This window comes from Clarias gariepinus, chromosome 16, assembly GCF_024256425.1.
Source record: "Clarias gariepinus isolate MV-2021 ecotype Netherlands chromosome 16, CGAR_prim_01v2, whole genome shotgun sequence".
Lineage (NCBI taxonomy): Eukaryota > Metazoa > Chordata > Actinopteri > Siluriformes > Clariidae > Clarias > Clarias gariepinus.
Window position 1 is genome coordinate 18825355 of NC_071115.1, and position 18099 is coordinate 18843453.

At 38.0% G+C, this 18099-nt stretch overlaps 1 protein-coding gene across 2 annotated transcripts in view; it reads left to right on the plus strand.

The window, feature by feature from the left end:
* The first annotated feature begins 315 nt into the window (after positions 1 to 315).
* The window catches only part of cyth1a (cytohesin 1a), a 57216-nt gene continuing 39432 nt past the window's right edge, over positions 316 to 18099 (plus strand). The window contains exon 1 of one of the 2 annotated variants that reach the window (XM_053514128.1): positions 316 to 668. In XM_053514128.1, the coding sequence (XP_053370103.1) occupies positions 593 to 668 (76 nt within the window). In that variant the 5' untranslated portion in view covers positions 316 to 592. Of the gene's footprint in view, positions 669 to 15270; positions 15636 to 18099 lie in introns of those variants that run through there. The other variant, XM_053514129.1, reaches the window with a different exon arrangement.

Consider the following 18099-nt stretch of genomic DNA (forward strand, 5'->3'; position numbering starts at 1 on the left):
TCTGCAATGTGTGTTGTGTAATTTCACAGAAAGACAGAAAATGTTGTGTGGGTTGCAACTCGTTTAATTGTGTAACAAGGTACGCTGACTTCAGCACAACCACATTGACGTGTCTGTTTTTCTAGCAAGGTGTGTGATGATCATACAATAGATTATATATTTGATGTGGTCATTCAGCACATCAGAAGAGAATCGAGGGAGGGAGGGAAAGAGAAAGAGAGAGAGAGAGAGAGAGAGAGAGGAGGGAATGAGAGCATTGAGTTTAAGACCCTATGCAAAAAGAGATCAAGGCTGCAATCGCACGATCCGGTAAAACAGATTCAGAAAGACATACCAGGATTACCACACACCCTCAGTCTCACAATATTTACACACGCTGGGGCAAGAGGACATTATGGAGAAGGAAGTGACTTTGAGTAACCACGGAGTCCACGTCAAAGGCCACTAAACTGACTGTCACATACTTAGCTTCTGACAGGTTGAAATTGGAGAAGAGAAAGAGGACGTCACAAGAGAGGCAAGAGTGAGAGCAAATTCAGTGTTTCGCAAAAAAAAAAAAAAAACACTCAACACTTTTCATTACAGCAAAATAATGGGGACTGTAAATGAACTGTGTGTGTCCAGCCTTCAGGCTTTCATGTGTCCGCCAGTGACAAACCCCTTTCCAGGTAAGACAAAGAGGAACAGAGATGGCAAAGAAAGTAACTTACAGGTTTTCTTTGATCTTTTCACTGCTGCTTCTGCATTAAAGCTCTTTCCAGGTTACAGTGCACTTACTACCTCTTCTCTGAACACCATCATGTCTTCTTATGTGGCTGCGTGTTTCTGTCCTGTATTACTTTTGTCTTAGGCTGTTGTGTATATTCAAGTTGTGTTTTAACAATCAGGCCATTTAATACATAGAACTTATTTTTAACAACTTATTTTAAGCTGATTTATAGTTATGTGGTATATGTTACTGTGGTGTATATAGTTATAAAGGTTTTTATTGTTAGTAAAAAAAAAAAAAAAAAAAAAGAAAAAATTTAATGGAATCTTTGGGACTGTTACAGTAAATATGCTTTGAAATGATATACAGTGTCACTTGAAAAACAGGGGGCGGAGGTGTTCATTTCACCCGAATGGTTATGCAATTTTTTCTATCTTAAAATGTTTAAGATATACCTCAATTGGTTCGTCTGTTAGTTGAAAATGCCAGTGAATTTTACCAAGAAGCAGACCAAGATATGTCTCGACAAATGCCGGTACATGCAGGAAGTGCTTATACTCTTTATGGAACAGCTACTGTGTGTATATATTTCCCTCATGTGTATGTGCTTCCTGTGTATGTCCTTTCATGTATAAGTAATTCATTGCACTGGTTTCTGACAGGAAAACAGCCTTTTGAAGATTGTGACACAATAACATTTTCACATCTTGATACATTTCTAAACATACATGAAGGAGATTTCAACCTGCAAACATTTTACACCTTAAAACAGTCAAAGTACAAGTACAAAAGGCGTACTTGGCGAGTACTTGGCGAGACAAGGCTAACACTGTGAATATGTCGACTTATGTAAAAGTTGCATTGAAATTGAAATCACTTCTATCGCTAAATAATTATAGTAAAATAGTGATCTTTAATGGTGTCTACGCTGCTTGTCAAAATGTTGTGGGGATGGTAATTTTGCCAACCTTACAAACATTGAGACCAGAAATTAAATTGGAACAACATCGACTACATAACGATGCTCTGAGTTACTGATTAGAAGGTCGGTGGTTCGAGCCTCAGCTCCGCCACTGTTGGGCCCTTGAGCAAGGCCCTTAACCCTGTCTGTTCCAGGGGCCCTGTTTAAAGTTTGACTATGCGCTCTGACCTCATGCTTCTAACAACAAATAGCTGGAATATATAAAACAAAAAAGAATTTCACTGTGAAATACTGTATTTGTGGCAAATAAAAAAAAAAGCTGAACTAAACAGTATTAATGCCAAACTGATGGTGACCCTAAGCAGGATGTGAACTCCAGTCACTAGAGTGGGAACACTGCTTGCTTACATTTGCTGATAATGCTTGTAAACTGACACATACAGTACATAACACAGTGTACCATGCATAGATAGAGTATTTTATTAATCCCTAGGGGAAAAATAAAAAAAGCTACTGTAATAGTCTGCAGGCAGCACAGTGACTTAGTGATTAGTATTGTCGCCTTACACCTTCAGGATCCAGGTTCGATTCCCATTCACGTTCTCCTTGTGCTTTGTGGGTTTCTCCCAGGTACTCTGCTTTCCTCCCACAGTCCAAAGACATGCAGATCAGGCTAATTGGCTTTCCCAAATTCCTCATAGTGTGTGAATGAGCGTAAGTGTGTGTGCTCTGCTCATCCAGGATGTACACTGCCTTGTGCCCTACGTCTCCAGGGATAGGCTCCAGCACCCCTGCGGCCCTGTATACAGAATAAAGCGGTATAGACCATGAGTAAGATCAAAATTTAGTTATTTTTCACATGTTCCTTCAATTTTATTTTGGTCAGCCTGGAGCAGATAGGGTAAAGGGCCTTGTTCAAGGCTCTATAATGGCAGCTTGGCAGTAATGTGGCTTGAACCCCTGACCTTCTGATCAGTAACGCAGAGCCTTAAACAATAGAGCAACCACTGTCCCATATAAAGGACCAGTACTATTACAGCATTACAATGCTAAAAGTAGTGTGACATGCACATGCTGTATTTGGGAAGCTGTCGTGTCTGTCCCAATCTCTGACAGGAATGGTAAAACTTGTTGGAATGATAAGGGATATATATAATGTATAATATAAGTATTATCCAACGATGTAAACATTAAAGCACTTTTTGTAAGTCGCTCTGGATAAGAGCGTCTGCCAAATGCCTAAATGTAAATGTAAATATTACAATGGTCATCCAAAATTAGATTTCCTGCGGGAAAATGTGTTTTATTTTAAAATTCTATTTTCCCTTTAGTTAAAAGATTGCTACATTGCCATAATGCCATTCAGCTACTTCCCAATACTGTTGCAAGTAGTAGTTATCCCTTGGTTTGTAATTAGTTGTTAGAAGAAGGGCTTTAATCCTTTAGTCTGCGCTGCTGTCACACCTACTTGTCTGTACTTAAACAGCTCAGGTTCTAAACCTTCAACAGTCTAATAGCATTAAACATCTTCAGTCAAAGCTACTACTGCACTTAACATTTACTAGATAAGTACCTACTGTATTCAAGTCACTTGCAATCTGCATTACTTTGGACTATAGGAGGAAACCAGAGTACCCCGAGGAAAACTTACCAAGCATATGAACAACATGCAAACTCCATGTATACAGACCCTGAGGTGGGAATTGAACCCCGACCCCGGAGGTGCAAGGCGACAGTGCTAACCAATAAGATACCGTGCCACAGTTGGATGTTTTCATAATTTTAAAAAATCATAGTGTTATTTGGTTAGCTCACGTCCTACAGTAAATCAGCTAAAGCTGTCTAGAAAAGCAGAGACACGTAAACCTTTAGGCTGAACTTTGCTGATAAGCCTACATTTCTTGGCAAACTGGCTGCTTTCCAACAGCAAAAGAATACAGGAAGCAGTCCCTAAACAAAAAAACAGGACGTTATGTTTGGTTATGTGATCTGATGACTGCTTCTTGCTGCCAGTGTACAGAAAGACAAATGTAAAGTTAATCACAGCATGGCTGGTCAAGGAGAATACAAGAAGTGAAAAATCACACTAGATAGTGGTTAACCCGTGGCAGCATATGTTTGAGCAGCAGGAAGGCATCGGTCCAGAGAGAGCGGTAATTTGGGGCTGTCTGATTGTTAGGCTTTTATCGAGGGTGGACACGGCTCCGGGGGCTGTGTGGTGGTACAGGAGCATACTGAGTTGCAAGAGGTGATGTCATTTTTTTTTCTAGCCCGATGAGAAAATAAGATTAGATTACTGGAGGTTTCAATGAGCTGATGTCAAGGATGTCTCATCTGGAATGTTTTTTGTAATAGGGTTTTTCCCACATTTATCCCCCAATTTAGTCATGTGCAAAATCCCGACCCACAAAGCCAGCTCTTGCTCTTCGCAAGATAGATACAGCTTGCTAATACATCCTTTCTCTAAGACACATAAAGCCAACCAGCGCAGTTTTTCTGCTCATGCTACACCACAGGGCAGTCTTATTCATTCTGCACTATTTGTACTGTACTCGATTGTATAGATGATCTCACATCGGTTAGTGTCAGCTATCAACAACAGCGAAGGTAATACTATCTCTCCCTGTCTAGCACCCCCAGCTACTGATGTCTGTGGCATCATCACAATTCATTATTCCCCTCTATAGTTTTTAGCTGGAATTTGTTTTTAAAGTGAGATTTTCTTCCAGTGCCAGAGAAGACATTAGCTGCTCAGTTTGCACAATTATATCAAAAGAACCGAGTTTCTCTAAAGGTATCAGGATGATGTGTACGAGGATGATTTGTAGGAGATAATACGGGGGTGTGCATATGTGGGTGTAAATTATTTATCTCTATCTGTAATTACCCAGATGTGAAACTGATTTAGATTAATGAAACTAAGTGTGGAAGTAATTTACACTCATTAAGAGATGGTCCAGTAGGTGATCTTCTGAGAAGGTTGCTTTTTGGGTTCTACTAAGAAATGTCCAACATCCAACGCTTGCAGTAAAAAAAAAGTGACATGGTTGACTGCATGACTGGGGAAAGCTTTTGGCTGCAGGAGCCACAACTCCATATTAAGCTAAGATAGAAGCACCACATTACACTGTATTGTGGACAGTGCTAGATTTTATAGTCATTTATTCATAGAAACATGCTGAATGATTTTAATCTAACAGTTAAAACAATAAAATACAGCTAAAGATACTGGCACTTGCCTGTTTTTTTTAAGTGCTTGTGTGATGTCACTTCATTTGTGAGGTCATAGGGACTGGCTCATTATTTTTAAAGGGGGGAACGGTATAGTGTGATCAAGGACATAACTTTGGGTTGCATTGGGGGTTGAGATCTCCATCCCACAAACCACACCAGGAGGTTTTGTTTTTTTTATAAGTTGTTTCACATTAATTTATCAGGATGAGACATACCAAAAAAGCATGTGCTAAAACTTAAAATTGTTGGTTGGTTTCTTGCTCTTCTTCTTTTCACTGTTGCTCGCACCTGCAGTAACTGCTGCATGGGGAGGATGGGTTGGGCGCAGCCAACTCTTATGCAGGGGCAGGGGGAATGTTATTCATGCTTGCCAGTTACAGCGACTCGAGAGAGCCAACAACTGTTTAATAACAGTAAAGAGGGTTTGAACTGTTTGATTTTTATTAAATTCATTCATTTATTCTAATTATAAAACATGAAGAATTATTAAGATGATATAAGATTTGCTCCCCATTACTAAGCTGCTATACATGATAAGTAGTATTGAAAATGATTATGTTAATAAATAAATAAATAAATAAAGCTTTTCGTTTAGCTGCTCCCCAACATTAAACATTCCAATTATAATAGGGTTGTTCTGAAATACAATATTTGAGCTATATCACACAAGAGGGAGTGCTGTTGTGCTGGATATCGGCACAGCTGTGACGCGACATCCAGTACAACATCTCGAGTATAATACTGCTTTTATACAATATTTCCACAAATACCATTTATTATCGAGTGTTTGTTTAACAAGTTTTACTTCACCAACACATGACCTTCTATGTCTGGCGAATCTGGCAAATCATGTACTGTACAATGAAGTTAGGAGGGGTGAAAGTAGTTTTAAACTCTTACCGGTAGAATGTATTCAAAAGCAGGTGGTGGACAGTCGTGTAAATCCCCAAAGTTTCTCCTTATACAGTACCATTATTCTTATTACAATATCAGCTACGTTATTCAGGGTTCCACGGTTAAATCCCAAACAGTGTTAAATGGACAACTAGTTATACAATCACTTGTTTCATACACAGAATAGTGCCCTTTATTAGGGGCTAGAGAATGGTTTGGAATTGAGATGAAGTGTTTAAGATGATGTAACATTATCAGATGTGTTTTCTTGCAGAAAAACACATCTCGCTTCTCTCGCAGCCTCTGTGACTGGTTTTGAATGTGGGTTTTGGCTGCTGCTTTCACCCACAGTGGTGACCGACAGTTAGGGTAACTAATGTTTATATAGAATTCATATAGTTGAAAGTCACAGTGCTGTTACCATCTATTATCACAGCTCGTGGAATGCCCCAGAATCCAATCAGATTACTTGGTCAGAACTAACTGTGGTATAATATCTATAAAAACAAAAGCCTTAGTCTGACAGTCTAACAGTAAGGAAGAAAAGCAAAAAATCTGATTTTGATTATTTACATTTTAAGTCTCTTCAGATGTATTGAAATTGTGTGGTGGCAGACTAGGATAGACAGATCTGTGCCAGGATGAAGAGGATCGAGTCTTCATGCTGAGCACTATGAGATTCAGAGCTACTTCAAAGAGAATCCATTGGAAATGAATCCAGAGCTCGATCCTCAAAGCTGATTTTCAAAGCCTGTTGTGTATCTCAGTTCCCTCCCACTTTTTACATCCGCTCGTTGCATTTCCAGTTTGTATACACAGGAATGGATGAAAAAGTGACCAGACACTTTTCCTACAATAAAAAAAAATAGTTTACTGTTACATTTAACATTGATGTCTACAGGTTTCTGCAATACTTATTGTGCTATTAGTTAAAAAACCCAATTGGTCAAAAGTACATACTTTCTAGAATGTCTTTGTATGCATGAGCATAGGGCATTTTCTTCTGTCAAGAAAAATGACCCTGTTTCATGCAAAATGGTGGCCCATGAAGAGATGGTTTACCAAGGTTGATGTCAACCCCTCTGAATACTTTTAATTTATATACTGAAACACTGACTGAGTGCCAGACCTCTACATTCTTCACAGTATTAATGAGTGTAAAAAAAGAGTTTTTGGCAAACAGCAATGGCTAAACTAACCCATGGTTTTAAAATAGGAATAGGCACATTAATTAATTAGATTAATTAGAACTTTATTAATTCCAGAGGGAAATTCCTTCTTTGCATATCCCAGCGTAACTGGGGTCAGAGCGCAGGGTCAGCCATGATACGGCGCCCCTGGAGCAGTCAGGGTTAAGGACCTTGCTCAAGGGCCCAACAGTGGCAACCTGGTGGAGCTGGGGATCGAACCGCTGATCGTCTGATCAATAACTCAGTGCCTTAACCCTTTGAGATACCACTGCCCCATTATCACACATACCCCAATGCATGCAACTGTTTCTTCAGCATTATGCTGTGCTGTATGGGATGTTTGCAATATCCAGAATTGCAGAATTCCTAGAGTCTATCCCAGGCAACTTAGGGCTTAAGGCGTGGGGTACACCCTGGACAACAGCTTATGTTAGTCAACACACACTCACACATCCTAGCATACAATACATTACAGCCTGGAAGTTGGACACTATGCTAATTCCACCCACACTAACCTGAAGGAACGAATCAAACCCTATGCCTAGGGGTGTGAGGGTCACAAGGACTAAGGTCACTACACCACCAAGCCTCCTGTACTTTACGTGTACAACTATATATATATAATTGTATCACATTACTAAGCATTTTTAAATATACAGTATATGAATTTTCTTTTCCCATGTTTATGATGTAGTCGTACTAGTGTTGGTTATCTGTGAAAGTTATTGGGTTGGAATGTAGCTAGACAATTCTTTGGTAAAGACATTTTGGGAATAAATCTAAAACAAATTGTCTCAGTGCCACTGGGGATGATGGTGGAGGCATGATCATTTCAACCTTTAGTGTGAAGTACAAGCCTATCTCTGTAAATATGACTCTAGTCCAGAGTTTGAATTTGTAGCCATTTATTATTTAATTTAATTTAATTTAATTTAATTTAATTTAATTTAATTTAATTTAATTTAATTTTATTTTATTTTATTTTATTTTATTTTATTTGTGTTTTAATTATTATTAGTCACACCATTAATTCTGCTGTGGCATGTTGAGGAATGTGTTAGTCTTTGTGAAATATCAAAGACAATCAGGATTTACAGTATGTTGTATGTTCTAGCTTGATATGACTTCCAGGTGTTTAATTTTTGGTTGATAATATTATACTTTACCGAAAGCACCTGCAATGCAAAAGTGAGTATTCTTCTTAACAGTGTTTTATTATTGTTTTTTATTATTGATAATAGAAATAAATATTATTAATATTTAATAATAATTTCTTAAACATTTTTACTTGATCTCTAGGAATTATTTGCATGTTTGCATTATAGTAAAAAGCTATATCATTATAGATGAATTGGCTATCTAAAGGAACACGTTCTGTTTGTTTGTTTGTTAGGATGTCATTGAGACAGATGTTGACTAAGAAAAGCATTACAGCAAGGTCGTAAATAACGCCTCTACACTCGTCTGTCGACCTATAAATCCTACAGTCTGTGACGGGTTCCTTTGATTTATGAGAAATGTGTCGAAAAGAAAAAACTGGGATTGTTAGGGTTTTCCCCAACCAGACCATTAAATGAGCTGCGAAACTAGCAGGTTATATAATTTTACCCAGACTCTCCCACGTCCTTATTCCTGGCAATGTGGCTGGCACAGGTTCAGTTGTGTTAAGCAATGAGGGAAATGTTTAAAAAAAAAAAAGCATTTGTTTTTTTTCTGCACAACCTGAATAAGTATCCTAACTTGTCCCTGAACCTCTACCTGAAACTGCAGCCTGACACTTTGTGAGAAGTTGGACCATAAATGCAACATGAATTGAACCTAATACATGATCATTAGCGTAATCCTTCTCCTAGATCTCCCTACATATTGGATGACTTTCACCTCTAGACAACATTTCTCTTTCCTGGCTGGAGGGAGGGTTTCTGACATCTCCAACACATGGCATTTATTACCCTCCTATATTACCTCACATAGCACATTAAGATGTCGGGAGTCAAAGACAAATAAGATTGCTCTGAGTTTGGTTTGCCCAACCTTTATTATAGTGCCTTATACGTTCATATTTATTTTTATGATTAATTAGATTGTCCACGGCTGTTTCTCCAGTATGGCCCCTAGTTAACATTATGTAAGTGCTTAAGGATATATTTATTTAAAATGGCCTTGGCTTTAGGATTTTATCTACATAATGTAAGCAGTCTGATGGCTTTAGCCCAGTTAGTCTTTAATCTCTTTAATATCTTTTCTTGATGTGGCATGCTAATTTGTAACATGCTGTAGGTCTAACATTTTTAGGAAGTGACTTCACCCCAGCAATCATGTACTGCATTCCTGTAACCATTAGGGGGTGATAAAAGAAAAGCATAGTCCTTGGAGGCCTTTGCATTATCTCAATCTAACCACACAGATTTGTTGAATTGAATCTGTGATATTCTTTACAGATAGGAGAAAAAGCAATCTTTTACTCAGGGTGAGACAGAATGCATTTGTTGAGATATAATGTCATGCCATTTAATGCAAAAACAACAGTATGTCAACTTTGCAACCTCTAGTATTCAACCCGTATTTCCTCCAGTATTTCCCTAACGCTGCGTGTAAGGCAAAAACGCACCTTGAATGGGATGACACTCCACCAAAGGACACTATGAGGCACATTCTCACACTTTTTCACTCAAGGATAATGATTTGAAAGGTATCAAAATTAATTTGGTGGAATGAGCAACTGATATTTTGTATCAGGATTATTTTTCTCACCTTTTGATCAATGAGTACATCTGGAGGGCAGTGTATATTTAAGATCACATGTACACTGCAGAAAAAAACAAAAACAGTCGCCTTTGATTACAGCACACAAAGTGGTGTCCAGTTCATGTATAAAAAGGATTCCTCACGCTCCCAGGACCACTCTTTCCCAATTTGAGTCCTTGCATATGTCAGAGCCATCAGAGACGAAAAACACCATTGATGTGATTCCCTGGTCATTTAGTACAGTCAAGTCATCATCTTCAGTTAATTTTTTTATACAAGACTTTTGCCACATGTTGCTAAGCCCAGATCATAACACTGCCTCCACAGGCTTATACAGTGGCCACTATGATGCACGATGGGTGCATCGCTTTTTGTGCTTCTCTTCTTATCCTTTTATGCATTGCTCCAAAGTCCAACCTTTATGCTCCCTAGAAACCTGAAGCCCTTTTTTTCTGATTAGTCTCACTAATAAATGACCTTCTTATGACAACACAGCTATTTAATCCCAATCATGTGCGTTCTCATCACATCTTTTGCTTCAAAGTTAATGGTTCAGCCATCTCCTTACATGTTTTAATAATGTGTTAAAGCATAATGTGTCCCAGTTCCAATCATCTTAGTTGTTTTCTTTGCTTGATGCAGCCCAATAATTTCACCCGTCTGAAATGGCAACTTTTTTTAGACAGGCGTGTACATACTGTATATATAAATAGAAAGTTTTAATCATGTGACATAATATATATAATATAATGATTACAAATCTTCGCTTATAACTGCTATTCGAAAAAACTCTGTTGCTATTAGAAATGCTATTTTAAACTGTGGAAGTGATTTTTTCCTATATATTTTGCAGGGTGAGGGTTCAAATTCAAGGGTGATGATTTTCCCATACAGGGATGCACACATTCCAGAACACAATAAGAACTGTCACAGCCTTGGGGAACAATAGAGGGAAAAATAACATTCCTCAAATAGCCTTGTGTTCGTGTACTGTGACAATAGCATGGCGAAGTCTGCTATGAGGGAGGTCTTAGTTACATTATCATTTTAATTAATTAGGTCGAATTCATGTTGAATTGAGGTTCTTGTGTGTACCAGTGGGTAAAAATTAGTTTAAGGGGACCATTTAAAACGGACTTCAAGTCAAACCACGGCTTAAAATTGTGCAAAATAACAGATCACGGTTATGAAAGTAAAACCTACCTTTATTTCTCTATATAATCCCCTGCTGCACTCATGCACTTTTCCTAGTGGGGCAACGATCCTAGGAACTCCTTTAAAGGCCCAAACATGTAGGAATGACTTGAAGGGAGGGCAGGAGTGTACAAGCATGTGGTAATTACTCCTAGCCAAGTTCCTGTAATGTGCAAGTGGTGTTCCTGAATGATTGTGTACAGTTTCCAGAGACAGATGTGTCGCTTCCGCAAGTTGGCAAATTAATTAGTGATCCATCGATTTTTTGAGGATCGTCTTTTACGTTTCTTTACTACGGCCATGAGTCTAATCACGTACTGTGCTTGAAGCCTTCTGTAAATGTCAGGTTTTACGGCTTCAGTCATGAGAAATTTCATCACAAGTTGACTTAAAAACCCTCGTGTCAAGTCTTGGAATTCTATTTAGCATTATTCATCATCACAAATGGCTTATGTTAATCAAGCAGTGTGTGTGTGTGCATGCTTGTGCATGTGTGTGTAATATTAACTCACAGAAATCTTAGGACTAAAGGAAGATGCTGGTCAGATATAAAACGATCTTTATGTTCCCATGCACAGTGAAAATGGGTAAAGTGGCTGTTTAAGGCTTTATATCAAACTGTTTAAATGTACACATTACCCCCAGCACATTTGTACTCTTTCAATCCCTACTGTCAGATTTACAGTGAACCACAGGAATGGAGACAATGACTAACATGTAACCTTAGATAAAATTGTAAGGATGTCTTGTATCAGGATCATGGTCTTTTACATATATACTTATTCAGGTCAGTGGGTGTATTGCAAAAAAAAAAAAAAAAAGAAAAAAAGAAGACTGTTTTTGTGAGAACTGTTGCACTCTATGACAGAGGCCACATTGTCCCAGATTGTCATTGTGAGAGTACAACAGTGGCTTTTGTGAGCTAGACAAGCATGTCTGTTATGTTCATCAAAGTGTGACTTATCTGCTTCCTGACTGACTCTCTGGAGAACCTATTTGTTAAAGTCACTACATCGGAGAATGACCACTGTTATTATAGGAACCCTTTCCCACAGGCTTACACTGGATCAAGCTTTATTTACTTAAGTGTGAACTGATTAAACTGGTCTTATCACATTTATAAACGAAAAACAGCAAAGTCTAGACTCACTGGAGTTACAATACTCAATTTTAAGTCGTTCAGAAAATATTCTTAGAAATCCGTGTAATAATGTTGCTGTAATCTGGTACAGAGAATTGAAAATAAATGGTTTTGCACAAATAACGTAACATAATTAATCAGATTTTTTGGACGTTACAGTTGGTTTATTATTCTCATGCATGTTTTCATACATGCTGTGAACCTGTAATGTTCACTAACAATGTCTTTGTCAAGCAAGAAATTTATATTTAGAAAAAAGAATGAAGTGGCACATCTGTTATGTGCCTAGGACACATATAGTAAGTTGTGTGTAATAACTATAGTATGACATTATTACCATGCATACGTTCTCAGTTTCTGAATCTCTTGTCCATGGATGATACCCTGTCTACAATTCGCTGCACTTCTACTGTATGTTTAGTACTCCACTTTAATACGTTGGTTACTGAAAATGGTTTTATGGAAAACTAAGAGAGAGCCTTAATTAGTAACCTTAATCATTTGCATTGATCTTGGCTCATTGATTTTATTTATTTATTGATTAGTATTAGATTCCCAGGTCATATGGTATTGCAGCCAGTGTGTACAGTAGTAAATAACATTCATTACATAATCACACTGCATATAGATTTGTATCTTGTTAAATTGCCAGTTTGAGGGAAAAAAACAAAACAGTTTGTCTGACTAAGTTAATTGTGGTTTACCATGTAACAAAAACTTAATCATGAACACAGTGTTCAATCACAATCATTAGCAGTCCTGAAACCTCAACAACATACATGGAATTTCTTCATCCACAGCCTTACTTCATCCACGAGTACAGACTTGTGTGCAATGTGCCCCGTGGCCAATACAGATCTCTAACCTGCAACAGCAACTGATATAGATCCAATGATAACATTATGTAATGAGAACAAAAAATAGATATAACTAAAATGAATAATGCTATTTTTTTCCTTCCCAACTACGTGGTATTGTTCCTGCTAGATTTTTAGATTGTTTTAGAAGTAAAGATGGTGCAAACCGATGTGTCTTGTGCTCTTAATTGAACAAATAGTCCTGAAAACAATGCAATGACCTTTTTTAGTTTTGTTAGCCGTATCATGTAGCAGCAGTCAAGATATTCGTCAACTGGACATTTACTGAGTCTAATCGTATATTAAACTGCATCCTCACTCCTTATGGAGAATACTCTAACACACTAAATGAGGCGTTTCTCTTCCTTTAAAGTCAAGGCTCTTTAACCATAATCTTGAGCATTGGTGGCTCAGAGGTAGGCTTCTCACCGCCACTAGATGCAGTGCCGGTCCCAAGTCCAGATAAAATAGTAGGGTTGTGTCAGGAAGGGCATCCGGCGTAAAACTAGAGCCAAGTTGTGTGCAGATCGAATGGTCTGCTGTGGCGACCCATCTATGGGACAGTTTAACTCCTCGACTTGTGTGTTTCTTTCAATTTTAAACAACTGAGTGTGGTAAACAAAAATGTCGACTCTTAGCAGTATATTAGGGTTTGCAGTGAAGAGTAAGACATGCATTTTATTGTATAGTTATCAGTGTATTTTCGACTGTCTTTAGGGCATTTCACGTGTTGCATCTTTCTCGTGCTCAATTGGGTTGTTTTAAATGGAGCAACATGTACGGTACACACACAGCTGACGGTACAGAGCGACACATGGTGTTTTTCCATGCGCATTCACGATGCAGCGAGATGAAACAAAATAAAGCAAAACAAAATTATGTTTAAAGAATGCCACAAGTGCATCGCAGGTCATGTGACAAGAACTAACCAAACGCCTTGTTGCTTAATGGCTAAGCACACTTGGAGAAGGAGAAATGTTTTTTCTACACATTTTAGACCTGATTTTCAGCGCTGGTTCCTTGACAATACCAAAACCACAGAGGCACTCATTGTGGTAACTCTACCAGGTGATCAGCGGTCATCTCGGCTAGGTCAGGTGCTTAGCAGTGGAGCCTGGAAACCAGTGATTTGTTCCTGGATCTGCAGACAGGACCATAAAGATCTGAGACCTGGCAGGTGGGAGGCTGAAGTTCTCTCTAACAGGTCACCTGTGTCAGCCTGTGTCTGTTCTCCTGTGGAGAGGACAAGCACTAGGATCTGGAGTACAACAGGGTTATCTGCAGGGTTATCTGTCATCTGAACGCTGTATACGACCTGGACCTCCATCCAACCCTTGATGTCCTCGTCGAGATAATACTGTACAGCCAGAATTTGGGGCGTTAGAATCAAAATAGATGTCTACACCCTGACTGGTCACACCAACACAGTGGCCACCGTCAAGTGCCAGAGATCAGAAGAGCCTCAGATTATCACAGGGAGCCACAACACCACCATCAGACTCTGTGATCTGATCGCTGGAAGGACCAGAGCCATGCTGACCCATCACAGAAACTCTGGCGCTGCATTCGAGACAGTACAGGACGGATTTGCTTCAGGATCTCTGGACAACATTAAGCAGTGTACATTTCCACACAGGAACTTTGTCTAGAATCTGTCAGGACACAATGAAATCATTAACACGCTCGCTGTGAGCTCAGGGGGAGTTCTCGTGTCTGGAGCGGATGATGGAACGATGCACCTGTGGGACTGAAGGATGGGAAGCAGCTTCCAGGAGTTTTCACGTGTATCTTTGACTTTTTACCTGTGTCTTCTGATAACTGCGGGGGCAAATAAAACTATCAAGACGTACAAACAGGACGACAGCACTATAAAATATTATTAATATCATTATTATTATTTAGCAGTAATGTATAATTTAAGAAATATATAATGTTCTAGTCATTTTAAACATGTAAATTAAAGAGGTGTATAATAACAACTTGTATTATACACAGCATTATAATGTAACCTTAGTATTATTTATTTTACTGTATTATTATTATTATTATTATTATTATATAATGTAATCTTATGTATAATGTTTAAGTAATTTATAAAATACTAGTCATTTTAAACACGTGAAATAAAGAGTTGTCTAACACCAGCTCATTGTATCACAAATCATTTAATAAAAAACTAATAATTATTAGTTTTTAATAACGCGCGGATGCTGGAATCGTGCTCGCACGCACGCTGGCGTGGGCGCGCGCATGGTTTTAGTATCCGCCTGTGCGTGCGTGCGTGCGCGCGTGCGTGTGAGTGAGTGAGTGAGTGCCTGAGCGGTTCAGGGCGGAATTACAAAAGCTTTTACGTCCACACTGTGAACCACGTCACTGGGCAGCGCTCTCACACACCCGACTCCACACTTCCTCATTTTTCTCCCGACAACAACAGACAGAGGAGCAGCTTTACTACGTGTGTTCACTGTATATCACCGATATCGGCGTTTTTTCCCCTTACTTTTAAAAATACGAACGTTATAACTTCCGAAGTTTAAAACCCGAAGTCACCTTTTTTCCCCCAGCGAAAATCCTTTAGCAGTTACTCGCACACGGAGTCGTGTTTATTACCTACAGGCGCTTTTTCTTGGTGGTTAAAAGTGCGTACAGGTAAAAACCCGAGCGTCGGTTAGTGTTTACAAACAACAATAAGAGGAAGAAGTTAGTGAAGGAGACGCCATGGTGCTGAAGTCAGAGGACGGTGTCGGTAAGTTGATGGCTGTCAAATAATTACAGTTAGCACATAAAGCTAACACGACCAACAAGTGTGTGTGGTTACGTGTGTGTCCTTCATACCCCTGGTTTGCATGGTGTGTGTGTGTGTGTGTGTGTGATTAGTTTGTACAGACACACAGCAGCTCTCTTTACATTCAGTAAAAATAGAAAATACAGCATTAAATAAAATCTCTCAGTCTGTGTTCACACTGCTGGCAAAAGTGGCCAATATCAGATTCTATTTTTCTCGTATACTGTATGATCTGTTTAAACAGCATAAAATTTTCTCACAATCTTATCTTTTCCATTCTGATTTGGTCCATTTCTATTACATGTACACACCTTGATCAGAAACAGGTCTTATTTCTATGTATGAACATGTATGAACATTTCTACGTATGAACAGCTAAATCAGAACTTTAATACAAGTACAATGTTGCATTAAAAAAATATGTAAAATTACGGTAAAGGAGGATTTGATTGGTGTGATATTGCGGGAATAGACCACTTAAACATCCGGGGTGAAACCCGGCTGCAGTGCCAAAGAAAAGGCAAATTTTTTAAAACTTTTTTTTTCAATAGGTTAAAATATTTTATTTTATTTATTTTATTTTATTTTAAGATGCACAAAATAAATGTAACACTTTACAGTAAACTTAACGCATCATGTGTGTTCCTCTGTACATACAGGTCAGTGTAGGAGTTTGAACCTTTTAGAGAGAGTAGGTTCGGTTATGAGCCACGTAAAAAATATAGTGTGAAGAGCTTAACCAACAACACTAACTAAAAGAAAATCTGATTTGTGCAGTGTATAGAAAAAAAGGTCAGTTTGCCTGTAGCAGTATTATACAATATTTAAATTCCCGAAGGTGTTTAATTAATTGTGATGCAGGTGAATACGCAATTGAAAATGCAATGTGCTAGTCTGTGATATTTATTAAAGCTGGCTAAGATACAAATACAACATCATTTCAAAAAAACAACAATATTCATCATCTCTGATCAGCAACGACATGGGGAAAAATGCAGTTTAGATCAATTAATATATACAACTGTGCATTTGCTATGAGTTTCACAAAAAAAAACAATATTGGTAATTTTGCTGTAGATATTTCTAGAAGTAAAATGATCAATGGTTATTTGTTTCATTTTCAGACCTTGTTGAACACACCAAACCAAATGCATTTCTAAATGACTTATATATATCAAAGATAATGAATATGCTGTTATATTTGCATCTTCACCAGCTTTAATGAATGACACAGACTACAACAGTACCATATTGTCTTTCACTATGCTATCCATTGCGTGCTCGATTGCGTGGCTGATTGCATCAGCTTGTATGGTGGGCAGTGAAAGGGTCCTGTGGCCTCAGCTGCCGCTGTAGATCAGGGTTTGGCTCAGTTCCAAACCGCAAGTGTCCTTCTAGATAATGTGTGCCGGTAGTATGTTAGGCCTGGATTTTTCCTCATTTTTTATTCAAATCAGTAAATGTTAAGAAGGTCTCTGACTTCATACCAAGTGCTGGCAAGATGATGTAAATGTGATCATAAAGGCCAAGGAAATCAAAGGATATTTTGTCGTTCAGTATGTCAAGTTTGTGTAGTGCAGTTTTCACTTGTGCCAAAGCCTTTATTCAGTACTGTGTAACAATCTTGAGCCGATCTCATATTAAATTATGGAGATTCAATCAAAGAAACAAATGTTTTAGTGTAACAGGCTGCAAAGAGCCTAAAAATTATTATGAATTATTTACCCTCTCGTCTGTTTCAACCATTCAGCATCAACAGTATCGTAATCAACGGCATCTGTCAACATCTGCATTTTTTTGTCTAATGCCTTAAGTTAGATGTTTTTAATGCTTGAATGGTTCGTACGTCACTGTGTGGCTTAACATGCAAAAAACATTCTTCAGAAACTAGTCTGGTACAGAAACTGGACTGAAAATGAGAGTCAAAAAGTTGCCAAAAACAATAGCTAGAAAACTGCATTGCTCAAGACTATATACAAAATACAAGAAATTCTGGATGTTTGTACACTAAATATGAAATTATGAAGATATGTACGCAAAATTGAGGTTGCTTAACACATTTGCACAGTACTGTAAGGCTAAATTAACTTTAAACCAAAATAAACATTCTTAACAGTACTATGAGCAGTACACTGTATATCAGTCTATTTTACAGTAATACATTTAAATAGTTATGAGAATAAACACAGGTGTTTAATTGTTAACTTAAACTTTAACCTCAAAAAGAAACTGAACAGTTTAATCATTTTAGCATCCATTATCTTGTATGTAATGCTATCAGGATGACATGGGTCGAGTCCTATTCTTAGACAAAAACAAAACATTACCATTTTATCTGGCCCAACAAATATTTATTGTAAATAAGTGAGACACAAACCTTGCAGCTAAAAGATTTAAAATGTAAGAAATCTGCTTATTGACCAAA